Raw genomic sequence first — 22,687 nt, 5'->3', positions numbered from 1 at the left:
TCCTCCTGCTGTGAGTTGCAGTTATAAACCCTCACGCCTTAGTCCATCTGAACACGGACATTTGTTAGGATGCATTTATATATTTCACCATTAACGCTTTTTTTGTGCTAAAGGAACTGCAGTGTTGTTTGCTGATTATAATGCGATCAGGCACTGCAACATTTTAAGCAAGGGATTGCTGAACAGCAGAGAATAGAAGAACTGTCTCTAGTGGCTGAGGCATTTAAATGAAAAATGGATTTATTAGGTTGGAACACTGTGTGAGAGTGTGTGTGAGCTGCTACCTTTTACCTCTGGGAAGGCTGCTGTGATTTAGACTCAGCTTAAATGATATGTGTAATGAGTTTTGTAGTTTCATTTCATCCATAATTAGACAGAGATCCCAATGAAAAGCTCGCTCTATGACATTTAATGCTTAGGGAGGGTCCTAGGCCGATCTGACTGTGAGCGCTTAGGAGACTTTGGCTGCAACATGTCTATGACTGTCAAGAGAGACCTATGCTTCAATGCAAAATTTAAAGAGAACCAGTCAAGAAATCTACAACCAAACGTAATACCATTTTAGTAACTATTTTCAATAAAATAAGCAATCACTGCCATACCTTTCTGGTGTCAATATATTTTAGTTTTAGGGAGTTGTTTAGAGATGGGGCCAAGTTAGTTGGAAGGGGGGAGTTACATTTTCATAACCAGGGTAGGTAATGGAGGGGTGACCGTTAAAGCGGTACTATCATTAAAATAAAACAAATGACACTTACCTTTACTTCAGCAGAGCTCTTGATCCCTCGAGAGCTGTCCTTGATTCAGCCCTGTGCCGTCCTGAAATCTTCCTTCGTCCTAGCAAGAAGGAAGCTCCAGGAATCGCAATCTTATTCTGTCTTCTTCCTTCTTCTGGTCATTTCACCCGATCTGGCACTAAGCATTCGCAATATCGGGTGATGTATCCTGCTGTGATTGTAAAAAAATGGGTATCGTTCTTAGCGCGCATGCCTGACATCAGCACCTTTTTATTCAGTGCCTGAAAGGACCCTATTGCGCATGCCCAATATCAGGCATGTGCAGAAGGAGCAGCTGGAAGCCACCTGGGATAAATGACGTAAGTATCCCAGGAGGCTCTGCGCTCCAGTTCAGTCTTTACTGACGTAGCGGTTAAGACAAAAGAAGAGAGACTTATCTTTTTTTTTATAAAGGCATTTAAAGAAAAAAAGACAAGCACATTTTTACTTTATATAGAAGGGTTATCTACCCTTTAATATAAATAAAAATTGTTGTGATAGGTCCCCTTTAAAAGTTTGGTTTAATTTAGTGTCTATGCTAAATCATAAGAATGGGGGAGGAGTTACTGTAAATAGTAACAATGACAGCACCCCTTCACCCTATGCCGTCCACATGTCATCCATCAGCAGGCACCCTGAACATAAAACTGTGGCCTACACTGGGCAATGGCTTTGATCTGATGACATAGCATAGTACTACACATACACAGCCCTTTTCCCATACACCCTATGAAAATGTGTACTTGAAAGCCTTTAGGGAGATGGTTAAAGAAAAGTCTGCATATGGCAGCACTGATGGGTCTTGCTGGCCCCAAGAGAGAACAGAGTACTCCAAATTTATAAGTAAATATATTGTTAAATAGAAGCAGCATAAGCATCATAAGTGGGGGAAGCAGCACAAGGGGTCAGCCAGTTGTGTTTTAAACAAGGGACATGCTGATAGAAAGATATAGCTGAGTGATAGAGTAAGGAGCTCACTAGTGTGCTGCTTCTCTTTTTCCTGCCTAGTTACAGGCTGGGGTATAGACAAAACTTTTAGGAGTTATTTAACTGCAGAAAAAAATACAATGTCATGTGTCATGCTAGAGAGGACTGTTATGCTTGTGCTGCTGTTTAAATCTCAAAACTAGATTACCAGAAATACAGTTTATTTGGCAGGTAAAATGGCCCCTATATTTATGTATTATTTGTATTATTGTATTATTTGTATAATTTGTATTATTTGTATTATTTGTGATAGCTATCACTCCAAAGTGATACAAATAAAGAATTTACACATTTTAAATAGTTCACAAAGGGGTACTTTTTAACATTTTTTCTTTGTTTCATGTCTCTGCTTGCATTCACTTGGTGGGTTAACAATAAAAAGGTTTCTTGACAGACAGGCAGAAGGTAACTCTGGAGATGTGACTACTATATCCATGTCAGTGATGTGTAGTCCACATGTCATGCAGACTGACAGTATCTCCTCAGTCACTTCCCTCCCCTGGGTCACACGCTGGCTGCACATGGCTCATGTCAATGGGTGACAGGCCCTGCATGTATCTCTCCTCCACCTCAGTCCTTGATTCTCTTACCAGCTGCCCAAATGTCAACTGAAGAATCCACGGAAAGAGGCCCTGTCTACAAAATGTAGACAGCATTGTATGTTATATTACAAATGATTATGTTAGTAGACTGATTTCTTGCAAACAAGATTTCTTGCACACAAATAATAAAGTAATACTATATTGGCCTCATATTTCTTCTAGAGAACTATAAATCTTTATACACATGGTATATATACTAGCATTACCTAGTTGCTCAGTGCACTACTTCTCATTCTTTAATCAGCAGTGTACCACCAGTGAAGTTTCCTCTATGCCAATTAAAGTGTAACAAGTGAAATGTTCAGTCCTTAAAAGAAATCTTTTCACCAACCTAAACATTGAATGTAGTAGCAGCCAGGGTAGGAGTGAAGAAGAAGACTATAGTGTGTCACCTATTGGGGTATCTGAGATGACATTCAAGATGGTAGTGCTCAGCTACAGTTTATGGACTTCAGCACAAGGGAGGAAGAAATGCCCAGTATAAACAACATTCATAAAATGTTAAATGCGCATATAGGGCTCTATTTATAAAACAAGGACTCAGATATTCCCCTAAACATTCCCTAGTGGGGATCAGAGATGTAGTGGGGCGGGCACGTGTGGGCACGCCGTGCCCTCACTTTTTTCGGGAATGAGGTATTTACATAACAATGATGTGCATGCGCGCTCGACATGGATAGTACCATCTTCTTTCTTTACGACTACACCCCTGGTGGGGATATTCTATATCCATGTATTTAACTGGCAGTAATTGATTCTCACTAGGGGATGACTGAGGGAATTTCATATTCCCTGCTTTATAAATAGAGCCCATATTATATAAAACAAATGATCTGGTAACAGGGTCTCTTTTAAATAGACGTAAATTGGCCTGTGTTCTCCAATATGCTAGCACATGCTTAGCTTATGTGCACTAATCTATCCAAAGTAGCTCAGAACTGAAGACATTTTCAGGGTTTTCTTTCCTTCTTTTCCAAGATGTAGCAATTGGATTGTGAAAAAAGGACAGAACCATAAGATACCGCTGTACACCCTGGCCAGTTAGGCCTGCTATGTTTTCTGTCCACAATCAGAGCCCACTTCCTTCTCAATACCACACACTAATTATTCTCTTATCTGCCTCTACACTTTCACTTACCCCTATTATTGATCAATTTATTGTGTATTTCCTCTCCTTCTCCATTGCATGATAATTTAGTATCTGCATTCTCTCTGGAACTTAATACCTTCAGTGTGCTTCCTTTCTTTTTATTTCCAGTCACCTCCCATCTCTTTGCACCTGTTGTTCAGTGGCTATCACTTTTTATCCCTACTCCCCTACCAGAACTTCTGTATGAGCAGCAGATTCTTTGCCTCGTATACTCCCACAATCAATATACTCTAACTTTCCAAGTAAGATGCACACTTAGTTAAATTATACCTTCCCAAATAAAATGTTGCATAAATGGACAAGCATTAGATAATAGGTAGGTTATCAATGAAACCAAAATTGATACAGCTATATATATATTTTAAACATGAGCAGATATTAGAAAAAAAGTAACATTAGTTATAATTGTACCCGTAAAAAGCTGAGGTTCCGCCCATGTTCAATGCTGGTGATCTCCAGATTTCCCATGACCACTTCACAGTTCTCATAGTACTTGCGCAAGGCTTTGTACTGTTGATCCAAATCAGAAAGGGAGCTCAGTTTGTTCTCTGTTCCGGTACATACTACAAGAAAACAGAGTAGATATAAGTACAATGTCATAAAAGATAAGTGATGTCACCACAATCTTAACTGGAAATTACATTTAGGGTTTCTTTACAGTCATGTACTAAACTTTTCTTCAATGAAACATCTTTTGCTGTATTTATTTGTATACTGAAGTCTACAACTCCACAATTATGATGACAGAAAATACCAGAAAGCGTATATAGAAACAAGGCATGCCCATGTATTCATCACTTTGGTAACAATACCCCGTGTTAAGTCATATTCTTGATCAAGTGGTATTTCTTAAACTGCTGAAACACCAATGTCATTGACTGAAATTAAAAGGTAAACTTCCCAGCAGAGCAGCTGTTATCCATGCACACATCTCAAGGTTTAATTTTAACATATGACAATAAAAATACACTTAGTATCTCTTTGTAGCAAGAACATCCCTGGGTTTGTGCCCCATGAAGATGATGTGCTCTATAATGATTGCCTATGATCTTCAGTTATCCAAAAATGACCAACAACATACATACATAGCCATAACAGGTTACTTGTATGTACCGCATCTATTGGTAATCCCGTGTACTGTATATTTACTAAGATGCTATAGTTGCCAGTAGTTTGCTTTTTACAGACGTGCATCGTCTGTTATTTTCTATCAGTGTCAGAACATATTTATCTCTATCTGCAGTGATAACATTTCTTTGTTAATCCTGTTCAGCTTGTGGGAAAAGGAAATGTTCCATTGAACCAGACAAATGCTGCCGAACACAGTACAGCAGCCTGCCTAATAATATTCCTAATCTTCTCCCTGGGGAAGCAGTGTAACTTCAAATATTCCTGCCATAAGTCTTACTCCTGGTGAGCCTGCAGTCAAACTGATTAACCTGTTTAGTTCTGGAGAGGTCGGCAATGTCTTACACCTGACCACGAAGAGGAATGAAACCTTAAGCCTGTACAGCTCACAGGTTGCAGCATGCTTAGACTGCTGGTATTACAGTAATATATTTTCCATTTTTTGGTTTGCTGTTATCATGTTTAGTCCTATGCTTTGTGTTATTCTGTTCCATTTCCCTGCCTCCAACATTATTCTCACCTTTCATCCTACATTCAGACATATAAAAGAAGCAGCTTTTACACACTTTCTTTGATATAAAAAATGAAACAGAACACCAAAAAACATAAAGAAACTAAGCATAGGACAATATTTGCTGCCCAACAAGATGTGGGATGTGTATCCCTAAAAAAATTAGGTCTTTATATTTGAGTGATTTCTGCACACATGAGAACTTCTTCAACCCAGGGGTTCAACAAGTGCTAAGGCAAATTGAAGAAAGTTAACAACCATTATATATGAATAGTCACATCAGGATATCAGGTCTGAAAAAGCAAAAAACTACAAATTTACTGGCTAGTAAAATAAATCTGATTTATGGCCATAGGTTATTGTCATTAGGTACTCACGCAGAACTTGAATAGGAATGGTTTTATCCAGCAAAGTGTCCAGAAATCCCACCAGGTTAGTGAGTTATGGACCCCTAATGTAATAAAAGGCTGCAGATTATAACAGATAGCTCTAACATTACTAGAATCTCCCAACATATCCTCTTTTAGGTTATTAAGAAAGAAACCTTGAAAGAACCAGAACAGTCTGTAACATACTGTATATCTGGCCAAACACCCTAATCTTAGGGCCTGCTCAAGTCTAACACTAAAAGCATGTTCAACTTTCAGTGTGCTACAATGGTGTTATAAAAAAGTATACCATAATAATACAGTTATAGGGCTGCCTTTACACCATCCATGTCTGTGTAATATAAGTTTGGTTTATTGGACATCATTTTAGACTTTTTAATAAAGATATATGTTGTTTGTAAAGTTATAATTCAGTTTATCTGTAAAATATGGCTTCTGTGCTTTAAAGTCTTCCACGAGAATATATATATATTATTCTTTTTTAATAAATAAATTTATTTTATTTTTTTTTTATAAAATTCTATTTCTTTTTATTCTTTCAATCTTGTCCTTCTTTTTCAGGGTCCTTAACTCTCCTTTTAAAAATGGACTTGACAAGTAATTAAAGGAATTGATTTGCACACCTCAACCCTTGCCAAATAAGTGATCTGCCATCTGTGATATCAGCTGTTATTCCTTGAGGACACCCCATGAACCTGAACTTGTGTTTGTAAAGGGGGAAGCCCTGTAGCAGGTGACATGCCTTGAGCACAGATATGGCATATTTACCGCACACACGCAGCCCTCTGTCCGCTTCTCCCAGAGGCTTATACTGATTGCCACCATCTTCTTCATTATTTGCACTCATTGCACTCAACTCTAACAGGATCATTTGTCTCTGAATGACCTACTGTATCCAGCAATCCTATTGTATTCTGTTATCAACCATGCAGTAATCAAGGTTGGAGTTATGACCTCAATTTTTTAGTTCTGTATGATTAAGACACTTGGTTGTGAGACAGAAATGTGACAAGTGGATGGAAGAATAGATGATGGTCAGACAGGTAGGAAGATGTTTACCTCGTTCAAGTTCCTGACAACTTTGAAAACAAATTTTAGTAGGTGTATTGCTCAAATTTTTGCAATAACAGTTTTCATTGCCCTGTCTGCTTACATTAGCACAATGTTCCATCCTCCAACATGCCCAGCTATCCTTTGTACCGCAATGCATGCTTATTGTGTATACCATTGATGGTGGCACTCCCAAGCATATGGTCCTGTATGATTAGATTATCTTACCAAATACTTTCTGACATACAGCCCTTTTAATAAATTCCTAATTTCTCAGAGCATTTTTCAACATCTTTCATTCTAGATCTGGCTTTAAGGCTTTTATATTAGAGTTGCACATGAATATAGCTAGACACTCATGTAGTATGCATATCTTTAAAATTTTCATACTCTTCATACACCCATAAACCAAATGGCCACCTACTAATTACCGTGTATAGCTTCTATCCTGCATTTCATAGATTATAGCCAGAGAATTATATACAAATATTTTATTGGAAAGCCACAAATGAATGTATGATATTGAGGTGAGCATCTTAGCACATTGATTGGCCAACATTACCAAATCCAGTTCTGGTTCTCTGTAGTTGTATTTCTATTTATGCAAAATAAATAATCTCCTAATTCTAAATAGAGCAATTGTGAAGCTGAAATGTGAAAAGTGTCTCACAGATCGCAAGCAGAATGGAGCTGTCACAAGTTAATTAGCTTTCTTGCTAATTGCCTACATCATTTTTTGACGTTGCCTCAAGCCCTTACATAAGCCAGTGGCCTTCTGTTTTCCAGCATGGGGAATATGGCGTACACGTACTGAACTCCCCTTTGAGTGGCCAACATGCAGAACCTGAAACCAGGCAGCTAAATGGTTTTCTTATATTTCTTGTGAATCTTCTTTGGAACTTTCTAGAGAGTTATGCAGGCTAGAACACAATCATAAATAAGTGATTGTATCCCAGCAGCTTACAGGTATTGGACAGGCGTTCACATATATCAATATGTAATATAACAACTCTGCATCCCAAGGTGCATCGCTCACAAAAAAATACAAAAATAAAGGAAAATATATTATAAGTTGGCAGAATTATCTGAACTACTAGTGAATATAAAACTTTTTCTTCTTAAAAATTCCTTGTCAGCTTGGTACGTGTATCCCAGGGACTAAAAATTTTTCTCAGTGGAAAAATAAATTGACTGCTGCCATCCGTGCATATGAAAGCAACAGCAAGCTCCATTTTAACTGTAGACAAAGAAGAATTGACAGGGTTCATTTAGAAAATGCAAGCACCAGGCCAGTATAGCATTGCCGAAGAATGATTGGGCTTGACGACAGTGAAAAAAATGCACTTTATTGCTAGTAAAAGGTGAGGTAAATATCCCCATGCTTCTCATATTTACTGTACATATGCTTCATGTTGAACAAATTCCTGCCAAGAGCTGTTTCTAAATTTCCAATGAATTACATTTATAGTGATCTCTTCCATTAGGGGAAAGATTGCTCGTGCTAAGATACCAGTTGTTGGACAATCCCTCCACTGCTGCAACCACATCCAGGACCAATAAGCTGCAAAATAGTGTAGATTTTTGTTTTTAGGTTCATATTTGCATACAGGGGCCACAGTCTTTTTGCTTGGTACTTTACTTTTTCATGCATCCATTGCTAAACTGAACTATCTTTTTTTGGTAAAACACTGTTTGATCACAAATATCTATATACAGTCCTGAAAGTTGTTGAGTTTAAGTGTTTCCATTGTGGGGAATCAGTATGACAGTTGGTGGAAAGTTCTTTCCATTTCCAGAATAACTGGGCCCCTGTTCACAAAGTTAGCTTATTAGCCTTGACCTCAACCTGAATGTCTTTGGGATGAGTTGGAATGCTGACTAAAAAATGGAAAATCATTATGGCACATTAGATAGCCACAGATGATGTAACGCATGTGCTCAGGAGTTACACAAAGTCCGAGTCTACACTGCATGGCATGTCTCCTGGCAAAAAGCAAAAACACACCTGGATCAGGAAAAAAGGTTTGTTTAGCAAAAGATTTGTCTCCTCTGCCAAAAACCTCCACCTCCTAGTGACTTTTTTGGGCTGAAAAAAACGATATTGGGACTATGAATAAACAAGTCCTTTGAATAAAGCCCCATGTTACATTTTATTCACCTGTTCCTAAACCAATACAAATACGTGTCACATATGTGTGCTACACAATCTATATTTGTGGGAGTCTGGGGTAGTACGCCTTGTGTTTTATCCCTTGTTTGGTTGTAAAACATTCCAGGAACATCCTACCTGATCTGGCAGGACGCAGCCTTAGAACTCTCAGAAGGCAACATAAAATATTCTGCTGTATATGCCAACAGAGAACTGTCTGACAATTCCTCATTTTCCTTTATTAAATCTAAGGCGATGAGGGGAGATTTCTGTTTCATTAATTCCCTCGTTAAATGTGTTTTTTGTTTAGTGCTTTCAGCTGTGTAAGGCCCATTTATTATTGCTGCATGTTCCGAGTGTTTCACTTATTATATCATCAGATTAAACTATCCTAAATAATGAATGAGTCTAATTACTGGAAAGCTGCAAGGGCTCAACTGCACATGAGATTTTGATCGCCTATGAGCGTGAGGTTTAACCCCTTGCTGCCCACTGCCTTTGCTGATATTCCTGGTAATAAAGTGTTGCCAATAGGAGGTTAATTCTCATGCATGCAAACTAATAAAATCTATGGTGTCTCAGCCCTTGGGCAGCAGAGTTGAAGATAAGAGGGTAATCTGAGGGATTACAGTGCTGCTCAGTATCATGTCATGTAACGGAAAATGTTAATTTGAAACCACATTTGTTTCATCCTTTCATTTTAAAATGTATTCTTTTATGTTTAATCCATTTACTTTTGTAACTTTCCTTGTACTTTAAAGTGAATGTAGCATCATTATATTCTCCTAGCTAAGGTAACATTCACTTTGCAAAGTAACCATGCACGACATATACTGCACAGGAGTGCACTGCAGGCAAAAAGAAATTTAACTTCTTCACTTAACAAAATGAATTATTACTCTGCAAGGAATAATTTACTTAGTTTACTGAATATGGTCAAAATACACCTTACCCAATCACATGCTACAAAATATAAAAACAAAATGTAAGTAAATTAAAAGGGATTTTTCACTGCACAGAATTGAATTCCTCAAGCCAGCTTTAGCTTCATCTGATTCACTAAGCTAAGTGAACTATCCATCACATAATAATAGTAATAATTCACTTTGCTAAGTGAACAGCCTAAACATATTTGGTAAATGAATCTTACTGTTTCATGTAAGGCAAAGTTTTATGGCCACTAGGCCATTCATGGGGTGGGCAGGAGCACACTATGCTGGACCTGCCCTAATGGCTCCGCCCATCACCAGGTAACGCCCCCTGAAGTGAAATCCCTCCCCTCCGTATGCATTGCGGAGGGGAGGGATTTACCTTCGGGGAGCTTTCCCTTTTTACCGCGGCGGAAGTATCATCGCAGGCTGTGGTAAATAGGCAACAGCAAGGATGCGGCACCGGAGCTCCAGCGGCTCGGGCTTCGGTAGTTCCTAACGCCCCCTGGCCAATCTGCTGGCAACCTGTGGCCCTGGAGCCACGGGCATTAGGCCGGATCGGCCAGGGGGGGTTAGGCCGGAACAAACTACCGGCTAGGCCGTATCTGGCCTAAAGTTTGCCGACCCCACCGGAGTTTGCCGACCCCTGATGTAAGGGAATATGAGAATATGCAACATGTACCCAAAAGGGTGCAAGCATGCATGGGTATGTGTAGGGTTTCAATAAATTTAAGTAAAATATGGACAAATCTCTTATTTGTTCAGGTATATTTTCTCTTAATGTTTATATTTTCTGCTTAATTAAAGTGAACACAACATTAGATATGGGAATGTTCACTTTGCAGAGTAGGAATTACTTTAATTATTAAAGCAACCAAATTAACTATTTTTAAAGGATGCAGCCATGACAGCTCTCACTTGGATTCTATCTATCTATCTATCTATCTATCTATCTATCTATCTATCTTTCTGTCTGTCTGTCTGTCTATCTATCTATCTATCTATCTAAAGATAAAAAATAAATTAAAAAAAAACATAATTGAGTTTTAAACCATATTCTACGATGCCTATGAAAAGAAAAACTAAAAATCTGCTTTTAAATTTTAAGTACCCTGTGGTTAGGACATAAAGAATTCATTGGCCCTGTCTAATGTTGGCAACAGATTGTTAAAAAAATTGTAACTGAAGACTAAAAGTGAGACATGACCCCTGTATTGTGTGCCCTATCCAGGGAATAACTGCTGCTTCCCATACATCTCACAACCGCCTGCACAGTCCTGCCTCTTTCTATCTGCTTGCATTTATCTGCTCATTTATATCCCTGATTTATGGAGGCACTCTATACATGACGACAGACCCATAAATTCTGCCGGATGTCTGTGCATGGAAAATGAACCCTTTCCCTTACAGAAAAACCACAGAAGCTCAATGGCCCAAGTAAATGAGCACAGAAAAGAGCAGACACTCCAGATTTCGGGACAGGAAAGGGTGCGAATGCCATTGTAAGTAGTATAGAGAAAGATTGGGGTCATCCTTGTGTAATGACACTAAAGCAGTCTATTACAGATCATAAAGCAGTGCATCAGCATCTGTGGCGTCACTTGATCTTTGGAGAAACCTAAAGCTTTGTATGGTCATGGGATTTCCTATGCCTTACTTTGAATTTTATAAACATCTTAAAAAATAATAGGCCACTAACAAAATTAACCAATTAGAACATTTAATGAAAGTCCAGAAAGAAATAAAAATAACAACATCTAGGGCGATCCAAAATGCTTTAAGACAACTCTTTCTCTACTTCATTTGCTTTTTTCTAACAATGGATGAAATCTTTTATATTACTTTTTAATTATATTTTACCTAAATATTTTGATTGTTACAGTGTTACTAATACTCTTCCCAACTTTTCTAACAGATGTTCCCATTGAAAAAAATCCTTGTTCTCTGGTGGCTAGTCGAAATTCCTGGTGACACTGGTGATCAGGACAGTTAGACAAAACTAATATCTTTCATGGGGACACTGAAAGCACTAACAAAACTGAAAGTTGTACAACCCCCTCCACCACCACCTAGCCAAAACTTCCTTTTTATAATTTAAACTTTAAGAAACCAATTTTTGCATCTCAGAGAAACAGCTAAACTCAAATGGTTCAAAAACAGTAATCTTATAAACAATACAAACTCCAGACCTCCAGGTGCTCTATTCTGTACATCCATTTAGGAAAGGACCACATTTCTTTTACAGAAAACCACCAATATTACTTTAAAACCATACATAATAAATATATACACCAGGGGCGTCAAACTCTGGCCCGTGGGCCAAATCTGTCCCGCAATGTCTTTTTTTTGGCCCCAAAGGGAATCCTAGATATGAATTTGCAGCTGGATGGAAATAGCGACACTACTACAATTCCCGGTATCAATCGCGTTTATAGACCAGTGGGCTCTCTGCCTATGTGTGGCCCCGCATTGGACTGTTTTATAGATGCATGTAATGCCGGGAATTGTGGTAGCAGCAACACTCGCATCTATAGACCAACGGCCTCTCTGCCTATGCGTGGCCCCACAGTGGACTGTTTTCTTGACGCAGGGAATTGTAGTAGCAGTGCTATTTCAGTTGCAAGTTTGGCCCGTGACTTTGTCTACGTTTTTAACTTTGGCCCACTGCGTATTTGAGTTTGACACCCCTGATATACACCATTGCAATAGTGGATGTATTCATTATTTTGACCAAATGGTAGGGCAAAAAATCTTTCTTTGAAATGGTGCTGAACTACAAAATCAAATAGGTTCCTATGGGTAGGAGGTCTTTATTATTATTATTATTTTCGTCATTACTAGCATTTATTTAGAGCCAACATATTGCTCAGCCCTTCACCGAGTCCACAGTCCTGTCACTGACTGTCCCTCAAAGCGGCTCACAATCCAATGTCCCACCATAGCCATATGTCATTATCACAGTCTAAGGTCAATTTGGGGGAAAGCCAATTTACTTTAACCACATTTGTTCAGATTGTGGGAGGAAACCCACACAAAAACAGGGAGAACTGAATGCAGATAGTGTCCTGGACAAGATGTGAATCTGGGACCTGGCACGGCAAAGGCAAGAGTGCCAACCTCAGAGCCACTGTGCCACTCGTAGCCTTACTTTTCTTGAAAAACCTAAAACGAATCTTGCACTCCTCCTGCTTAATCAGTGAAAAAATCCTTATATATCTACGATGATCTTTGAAAATACTAATGTATGACAAATTCCTTGGTTTGCTTTGACCATGGACATTCTTACACATTGCCAACATATTTACCCACCAATATTATTAGAAGTAAGTAGGATAAAGCCTGATGAAATGGTGACGATACTATGTGAAGTAAGAGCAGTAATCTATTAAAACAAGCAGAACACACAGCAGATAAGGTAACTTAGACATCTCCTGGGACTTGATTTACAACATTTATTTCCAAGACAAGTTTGCAGAAATAGTATTTAAATATAGTGTATCTGGATCACAGGCCTAGGTAAAACTCATTACACTTATCATTGCCAAAAGCTTATTGGCTCTGTGTTAGTAAGAGCCCTTAATCTCTCCCCAGCTTCCACGGCTGTCCAGCCTCTCTCGCTTCCTCGCCCAGTCCAACTTATTGTTGAGTTTCATTCTCCCTGGGTCAGCATAAAACACATATCTAATCGCTCACAGTTATCTATCGCTCTGTGCGCCTGTCTGAAACAAAGCACAATATCAGAACTGTGTATCTCTTCGCTCCTGCTGGTGTCTGCCTATTGCTCTGCCAGAGTAAAGAATAAATTCCTTCTCTTGATAATATATGTTTTTCGGTGTTCTTTCGTATACTTACTCAGCATTGCCCTCTTTTAACCTATTTCCCTTAAAGCTGAATTTCCAACAAGATAGAAAATAACACAAATGTCAGTTAAATATAAGTTAGAAAAAACTGAATGTATTTGATTGCAGCTTATGCAAATACTGTAAATGGATTTGGGATCAACCTATTTTTCTATACAGCAACATTATAGGACTAGGAGAAGAAAGATGATCACTAGGAGCCAATCACACTCTAACGCATGCACATGTGTTGACACAATATCAGTAGAACAAAGAAAATGGAGGGGTAAGCTACCAATGGTCTCCCGGTGTTCAACTCCAATCCTTGACTGACAAGTAACATAACAGAAAAAGAGATCAAGCAGAAGGATGAGCTGTTGATGGTCCCTAATTGTCTTGTGGTGTCCAACTCCAGTTCTTAAGGGCCAGGATTCACAAACATTTATATTTATTTAATTATTTGAACAGACAACAGTACATTTAGTAAGCTATGGTCTACAAGGAGCCATGACTTTTTATGTCCTGTATGTGGTCCTTGAGGAATGCAGTTAGTCACAGGCTGGTAAGGTGGCCAAGCATCAGTATATAAATGTCAGGTCACCAACCAAGCTGTAGAGTCTGGCAGGGGTATGTACATTTCATAGCCAGTAAAACCAGGATTGTTTTTTGAAACCATCTAATGATTCCTTATTTCTCCTAAGAGGTCTTTAACTTAGTTCTTGATTTTACCTCTGCCTACTTTGAAACTTTGGGGTGGACCTCAAAGTTAGCTGAAGGTAACATGATAGTCTTGCAGCAATAGAAAATGTAGAACAATATTTTTTTTTAATCCTTTCTGTTACTTCCTATTGTTAATCCCAGCAAGACTGTTGAGACTATTTTATATTACTATTTGAGAGCAAGTCTACTTTAAAAGCCATGGCAGGTGTACATGCTTGCAAACTGAAAAGCAGAGACTGCACTACAGGAGTCCTTAAGTCCTTAGGAGATATAAAAAACTGTCAAGTGGCTTTACTCACCAGCATCTGCCCAAACTGAAATGTCATTGTGGCTGGACTGATCCTGTCACTTCCCTAACTTAAAATATCAAATTTGCAAGAATTATTCATCTATGTAACAGTTTGCTGACTGGGTATAATAATAAGTTATAATATAGAAACAATTCCTTGATGAGACGTACTAAAGCAGATCTCTAAATCAAACCCATTACAGGACTGACAAGAAGAACATTTGACTTCTATTCTAGTATTATAGCTTTCACGTCTTATGCAGTGTTTGCTTCCTAAAAAACGTTAGGAGCACATTCACAAAAGGAGTATGGTTATTTTTAAAACCTTTCCAGATATAAGAGCATAGAGAAGAGTATAGGATAGTGTTTCCATTCTATTTGTTTGCCGTTAGTTTGGGATTAGTTCAGCCATGTAATTCCGCAGAGATCTGATGATGAATTAAAACTTCCTTTTTGTCAGTGAATGGGTTAGCAGCACAGATTGTAAGTCGTGAGTACCTATCCTGACACACGGTGTCCTTGAATCTAGCGGTGTGTTGCTGCGAGATGACAGTGAAGGTCAGCGCATGTAATTTGACAATAATGAGATCGCTAGAATATTAGACAGACCCTCCCATGGGCCTTGTGCGGCTTCCAACACGACAGACGGTGAGAATTATGACACAGAGACAGTGGACAAAGCCCAGAAGGAGATAGGACGGACGTCATGAATACCAGGCCTGCCTCTTCTCCATTGGCCAATGTGCAAGACGGTCTGTCATCAGACGCAAGACAGAAAATGTCATCTGTCATTGGCTTGTTCATGAACCATGGACATTTTATTACACGGAAGGTAGAATAATGACATGCAACAATACTGTGCTATACCTGACCTACGTTTAGCTGGCCACGTCTATTGATGGTTGGTTAGAGATGGTTATTGTCTGACAGCGGTATAGGCCTGAACAAGTGTTTTTATTATATTGGACATTGCAGAATGGAGAAATGTGATGGCGGATAATAAGCATCACAATAAATAAATGCATGGTGACATTGCCAAATATGGTTCATAGTGCCACAGGTAAAAAAATGAATGATTGGATGTTTAGGTTTACAGAACACCTAACTCCAGCATAGAAGGATCTGTATTTGATAAATTTACAATAATTTGTCATTATTATCCTGCTGTTTTTTGTTTTATTTAGGCAGATGGGTTGATGTATGCCGCCATTCCTGTTAGTAAGCGATTTACTGTGCATTGGTGCCAATCTGTAGACCAGTGCTATAAAATGATCGGGGGCATAATAAACACATAGGTATGAAGAAGTCCTATAGGAAACCTCAACTTGATATAAGAACTCCAAATAATAGAAACAAGTCGTATTGCAGCATTTGCCTTTCAAATAGAGTCTACATCTAGATTTGATTTTCTTAAATATTCCAAAAAAATCATCCTTTAATGTGAATGGTTCCATGAATTTCCAAAAGTCTACTTGAGTTTGGGTTTATGATTTTAGGAATCCCCTGTAATTGGAGTTTCGATGTTAGTGATTAGCTCAGGTTGGCATAAAGAAGGGAGACTCTTTCACTAAGAAGATGAAGAATACATAAATATCCACAGAACAGAGAAAAATACAATGGTCACATAAAATCCTTATAATATGGGGTATCTAGTATGGGATTCCTTTAAATGTATTGTTGGAGTTTACTATAAACAAATCTAAAATATTTAATTTTTTTATTTAAAAAATATTTATAAAAATAATTAAATTATTTGTAAATATTTTTAAAAAGATGTATTCAAATATAATTTGTTTAAAAACATTTTAAATCGCTACAAAAGCAAATGTGAAATGTTATAACAGATTTCCATTTCATTCTTCACCTAGTTATGGGTCTCTAAAACTAAGGGAAGGGTTCTGTACCTCGGGGGAAAAGTTCTGTACATTGGTTGCTACAAGATATCGCATTGCATGGGCTTTTGATTAGTTCTCTATTTTAGTCTACAGTCTTTAGTTGAGATTGAATATAAGTATGCTCATCGTGGTTTTACTGCAATAAGTCTTTTACCACCGTAGTAAAGTACATTTGACACCATTTTATCATTACAGTGCTGGGAATAATTCTTACATGTAGCAATCTGTTTGGGGAGTGGCTTCAATGACTTGTTTCAGGACCTACAGAATAGAAGCAGGTAATAACCTACAAAGATGTCTGAAATACATACTAGACGGGTTTGTTTTTCTAAACAATAAAAGTCGTACAGTCACCAGAAGATTTAATCATAGCAGGCATGAGTATAGCAAAATACGATAGCTTCTATATCTGCACAGATTTATTAAACAAGCTATTGTACAAAGACATCCGGTAGACAACATTTTCATATATGTGCTACACAATATACTGATATTGACTTAAATGACAAAGGTCAGTGCACCAGATCCCACAATCCCAGCCGTCCTTTGTCTGCGGCACTCGTGGGGTTAATGGCACTGATTGATGAGAAGACTTAGCGATGTATGGAGGTGATGATGGCAGATAATGGCACGGCTGAGGCCCAGATCAGTGATTCTTGTAGAATGTCACAGACATGTCTTGTGTCCCAGCCTGGCGCTGGAGATTTATTTTATCTGCACTAGGAAGTGTAGCATGAAGGGGAATCTCTGAGTGCGGCCTGGCAGGAGCCTCCGGAATGGGCATGCAGTTAATGGGAACTCTCCGGCTGGCTGCAACTTGGATTTAAATGTTCTGTAAAATTACTGCCATGATTTCAATGTCATTGGGATGTGTTTTTATGATTATGAGCTCTGGCTGCTTTTTAATAACGTTTGGTTAAACACCTCTGAATCTTAGCTGCAGAAGACTAGGTGCTGGAGAAGCCATGATCATTTTAACCCCTGATGTACTGCAGAGAGAATATATATCCCTTACTCCCTTAGGTAGCCAATATCCATGTGCATTTAGGAACTTTCTGCACTTTCCAAAGAGAATTCTGGGGAAAATGATAAGTAGGACTATTTTACCATGACTAATAAAGCACAAGCAAGTCTAAAAAGTGATCAAACATGACATTAAAGAGAACCAGTCATGGATTGGTTTGTGCAAAAGTCTTAAGTAATTATATAGAAGGATCTACATTTGGTCCCTCTTTCTGGGCTATTTCTTTTATTGCCCTCTGATCTGTGTGACCACGTGCTGATAAATCTTACTGCCTAACAGCTCCAAAGTAGGCGTAACAGTATTTCAACACGATTCATACTTGCTTACACTGAACGCTCCATTTATTCTGTTGTGCACACCCAGGAGATGGAAAACTGGCAGCATAAGGCCAGGCAGCTGATGAGCTTGACTTTATATACATGGCACAGAGGTAGCGATGCATTTTAACAATGACAGGAGTGCTCAATGTATGTTTTGCTTTATGTAGTTTAAACTTTTTTTTCTAAAAAGGGTCAGCTACTTTAATAACATTGTCACTTTTATATATATATATATATATATATATATTTATATATCATATAGTTATACATAACTACTCCATCAACAAGGTGACAACACTTCTGCGCAGTTTCATTGCTGCGTTGTCGCCTGTTTGAATGCAGAAAAGATCTTATCTACTGGAAGAATCAATAGGTAAGAAAACTATGTTACATAGGGGACATTGCTGTATCATAGTATATTTCTTCCACATTTTAAATACACAAATTTTAGGAGGAATTCGGTGTACCTATATGATGTCCCCATTCGGTTCTTGTATATGACAAACTGTCTTTAGTAAAGAGGTCAGTTCTTCGGAAGGCTTTTCATTCATCATTTTCAGTGATGTGGTCTGGAAGTGAAGATGTTAAGGTGGAAGAAAGCTTAGCTATGGCTTGAATCCATCTCCAACTGTCAAATACCAATGAAATATGATCTCTCCACCAATTACACTGAATAAATCAAATCTTTATCTCCTCCGACTGTAATTGTTGTATTCACTGTTCATTTAAGCCGTCACATCCAGCTTCCAGGGGGATATCAATCCCTCATATTCTACAATTTTTGCCATTTTTTTAACGTGCCATAACAAGATTGCAAAAATGGAGATTTCATTAATCAAACTAATTACAGTAACAATTGCTAGCAGATGAAAGGTCCATAATGCATAAAGAGAACCTGTCACTTGTACAATACTATTTAAACTTGCAGCCATTTGCACTGATGGACCTTCAGGAAGCCCCTGCAACTGTTAGTGATCCCAGGAATCCCTACTAGGAAAATCAGAGTAAATAACTACTTAAAGTGGAACCTCCATGGTGGGTATGTATTACTTCTCATACACCAATAAATATTTGAGAGGTACCAGTTAAAACCTGGTGATAGAAGCAATCCAGAACTCCAGGACTGTCTACCAACATTTATTTGATTGATTGACATGGTTTTAGCTACAATCCTTAGAAAGGGGACCTTTGTGTCCCCAGAATGTCTATATCTCATGAACACAAGTGAAGTGTCATGTTGAGGGAACTGAATTGTTGGCTTTTCCCCATTTTCAGGTTTTTATAGTGTCTGTGGGAAATAAACACGTCTTCTTCTAATCCATTTTACATTCCTGAAATTCATTTGATAGATCATGTTTGGAAAACAAAAAAATATAAATATTTAGGAGTATAGGAACAGTATTGTAGGACTATGTATATATATATTTTTTAATTTGATCAACATTAATTAAAAGACCCTGTAGCTTCAGATTTTCCTCTGAAGTAGCAACAATGGTAACATTATTTAAATGTGTTTTTACCTGTTTTTTTTTTTTTTATTATTATTCTATATAGGCCCATCTCAGATTTGTTTTAAAATCAAACTCCATCTAAAACTTTTTTTATTTTTAGTGAAGGAAAATTACATCTTTTTGTCAAGTGTTTACTACATTCTGTGTCCCTGAAAGAACTGCATGCTGTGATATTTTAGGAATAGGTTCTGTTGACATGATACTATAAGTATAGCTATATTCTTTTTTTTTCTCAGCAGAAAACAATCCTGGAAATAATTTTAAACATTAGTGAACTATTAGGTATAAAAGTTCTATTTCTAAAGTGTCAATTTAGAGCATCAGAAAGTGTAAAACCTGCCTCTGCCCTCTGACTGTTGAATTCTGCACACTATGAGTTCTGGCATTGTGTTTCTATATAAACTTGTGACTGGCAGCAGATGAGAAATGTATGGCTCACCCTGCCTGCCCTCCTATGGACCTTGTATGAACCATGGCCTTCTTTTAGCTAGACAAATTGTATGTTAAGGTGCTTGGGCAGCCCTCTGTCCTCATCCAGGCAGCTCTGAATTCCTTTACCACAACAGCATGATGTGGAAATGTAACCTTTCTGTTATCCCCTCTGGGAAGTTCATAGCGATTCACAGAGGGTCAGGAAAATAAGAGGCAACTTTTTACTGATGCTAAAAAAAATCTTCATGTTCTTGATAAAGGAGCGCACTTTGCTTTCTGTAAACCCTCAAAAGTATTTATTTATTGACCAAGCGTGGAATTTTTATAGATCTGAAGCTCATTGAAAAATACAATATTCCTGATGTATGAGCCTTCAGCATCTGTTCTGAAAAAAAATGATGGCATTTATAATAAGCTGATTAATACTCCTGCTATTTCCCATAACGCTTGTTCAAGTTTTAGACAAAACTGAAAACGTATTTTTAAGTACGCTGCTGCATCAAAGTGTGCCTTTTCTATCTGGTTATAGATTATCTGATTGTGCCTTATATATATCACAATATCCAAAACTGTAATGTACAATTATTACACCCTGTAAAATAAATCAGAAAATAAAAAGTCAAAATAAAACTACATAGCAGGTATTAGGCCTACAAATGCCTGGTTTATGTAGCAGGTAATGTGAACGGGTACAACCAATCCAGTTTCAGTTCACCATTGTCAGCTCTGATTCACTGGCACTATGATAATGATAACAATAGTTCTTCCAAAGCATAACCAGTGTAAAAAAGATTACGTCCCCTGAAAAATACATTTTTACCAATATTATATGTTTCTCATAAACACAGCGTTTTGTATTAACTGACAACATTTTAAAAATTAGAAAATAAAAATATTTGATAGTTTTTTAAATAACATGTCCACAGATACAATAATTGTGGAGTGTCTGGATACACTATCATCCTTAAATTTATTGCTATTTTGTTTACTTTTTAGTCCTATTTTTTGTTTTCAGTCTTTTGTATCTAAATTAAACCCCTTCTTTCTATCCCTATTCTTTCTATGTCTTCACTTCCTGCATTTATTAACCCCTGTTAACACTCGTAACTCCCCCCTGCTTTTATCAATTCCCAACTGCACCAAGGCCAATTTATCTTCACAGGACTGACAATTTAAAATTTCTGTGCACAGTGATATACCAAGAATAACAAAGCACAGTAGGGGGCAAAGGTCTCAGGTTGGGACAATGCATATTGACTATATTATACAATGCAATATTGACCGGCTTGCAGGCTTCTCGGTCCTTATCAATGCAATTGCTTTGCGTTTACCCTCTTGTGTCTATACCTCAAGTACTCCAGCACTGTCCTTTTGGTATGTAAGGCTGGGGCTTCAAATACCTCCATTTGTACAACCCTATATGTCTTTAATTGGTGATTGAGACATTGTCAGCTTTTATTCTGTACACATTGCCACTACTAGAAAAAGGCCGTCTTATTGCTGATCTGACCAACATAACCCAATGAGTGCATAGGTATACCAAAAGTGAGTACAGTGTATTGAGTAAAACCATCACAAACCACTAATTGTTTTTTACACAGGTTTATTAACATATTATATATTATAAAAAGTAATAAACTATAAATTGAGTAATATAGTTTTTAAAGGACTTTGAACTCTCCCTACATGACAGAACTGATGGTTGGCCCAGTGATTAAAGCAAACCTGTTGACATTGCATAGGTTGTAGGTGTGTACCTAGCAAAGGTTTTCTTAAAGCTGGAAATATGTCACCACTTAACACTATAATTAGAGACATGGGGTATACTATCTGCCTACCAAGAAGCATGGTCTTCCCATATAGATTGGCACTCATTCTTCCCTCTTCTTTTTTCCCTTTCTCCGTTTCCAACTTTGGAGCGTGTCACAGGCATATATAGTGACAGGTCAGTTGAACAATTTTACAACCAATGCAACAGTACTTTTGTGAATGTTATAACTAATATATAAACCTATTGTCCCATGTGTGTTGCAGGAAAAACTGAAAAATTATTTAGAGAATTAGCAAAGTCCATAGCTATGTCAAACTGCACATACTGTTCACATGCTGAGAATTTTAGGCATTACCAATCTGATTCAGTAACAAGTTAAATGAAATCTTCCCAGAATCGCTCTCCATTTTATCACACAGGGCCCCAGGGCGCCAGACGGATGTAAATTCTAATTGGAAATCGAGTGTGTGTGTTTACACGTCTTTCTATGAGGCCCTCCCTCACTTCATTAAATCATTAACTAGATGTAGCAGGTATGAGTTTTGAAGCTTATTAATTGTGACTTGTTTTTCATTATGAGATAATTGTCAGTCAGAAAACATATCTGAGGAGAGGGAAAAGTTTTCATATAAAAGCTGGAGGGGGTCTAGTGAAGCTTGGTGCTAAGGTATACACCTTCCCTTAATAAATCTCTTTATCATTCTCTACAGAGGACTTGTTTTCCTTGAGTAAACTGTTTTCCAAGCAAAATTATATTCAAGGAACTCTTGCTATTGGACAGCACAGGAATCCCAAAATCTAATCTTGCTAATATTGACTCGCGATTTTACATAGTACAGTTAGTTTAGTCTCATTACCCATTGTATGGTATTGCCATGAAAGGCTCTTGGGTATTTTCTTAATTTTCTTAAAATTACGGTTGGTTTGGTTTCTTTACTCAAAGTATAGTACTACAATGATTAGCCTTTGGTATTACCAAGGTTATCAGGGTAAATCTTGTTACTCAAGGTACTGTTCCGGCACTATTGGCTCCTGTTTGGTACACAGTGCTGTTGATGTAGTTTAGGTATTCAGTCTTGTATAGTTGACACCTGTTCTTACACAGTATTGTTTGTTTAAGGGCACATTTATCAAAAGTAAAGGAATATTGTCATCATTTTTATGATATTTATCCCTATTTCTTACTGGCCATTTATCAATTCTATTTAATGCAAC

At 37.7% G+C, this 22,687-nt stretch overlaps 1 protein-coding gene across 2 annotated transcripts in view; it reads right to left on the bottom strand.

Annotated features, from left to right (window-relative positions):
* The window catches only part of ERBB4 (erb-b2 receptor tyrosine kinase 4), a 510,543-nt gene that overhangs the window by 270,324 nt on the left and 217,532 nt on the right, over nt 1-22,687 (bottom strand). For both annotated transcript variants that reach the window (XM_072418550.1, XM_072418551.1), the window contains exon 2: nt 3,927-4,078. In XM_072418550.1, coding sequence (XP_072274651.1) covers nt 3,927-4,078 — 152 coding nt within the window. The remainder of the gene's footprint in view (nt 1-3,926; nt 4,079-22,687) is intronic.

Source organism: Pyxicephalus adspersus, chromosome 7, assembly GCF_032062135.1.
Source record: "Pyxicephalus adspersus chromosome 7, UCB_Pads_2.0, whole genome shotgun sequence".
Taxonomy (NCBI): Eukaryota; Metazoa; Chordata; class Amphibia; order Anura; family Pyxicephalidae; genus Pyxicephalus; species Pyxicephalus adspersus.
This window is presented reverse-complemented; position numbering and strand designations above follow the sequence as displayed.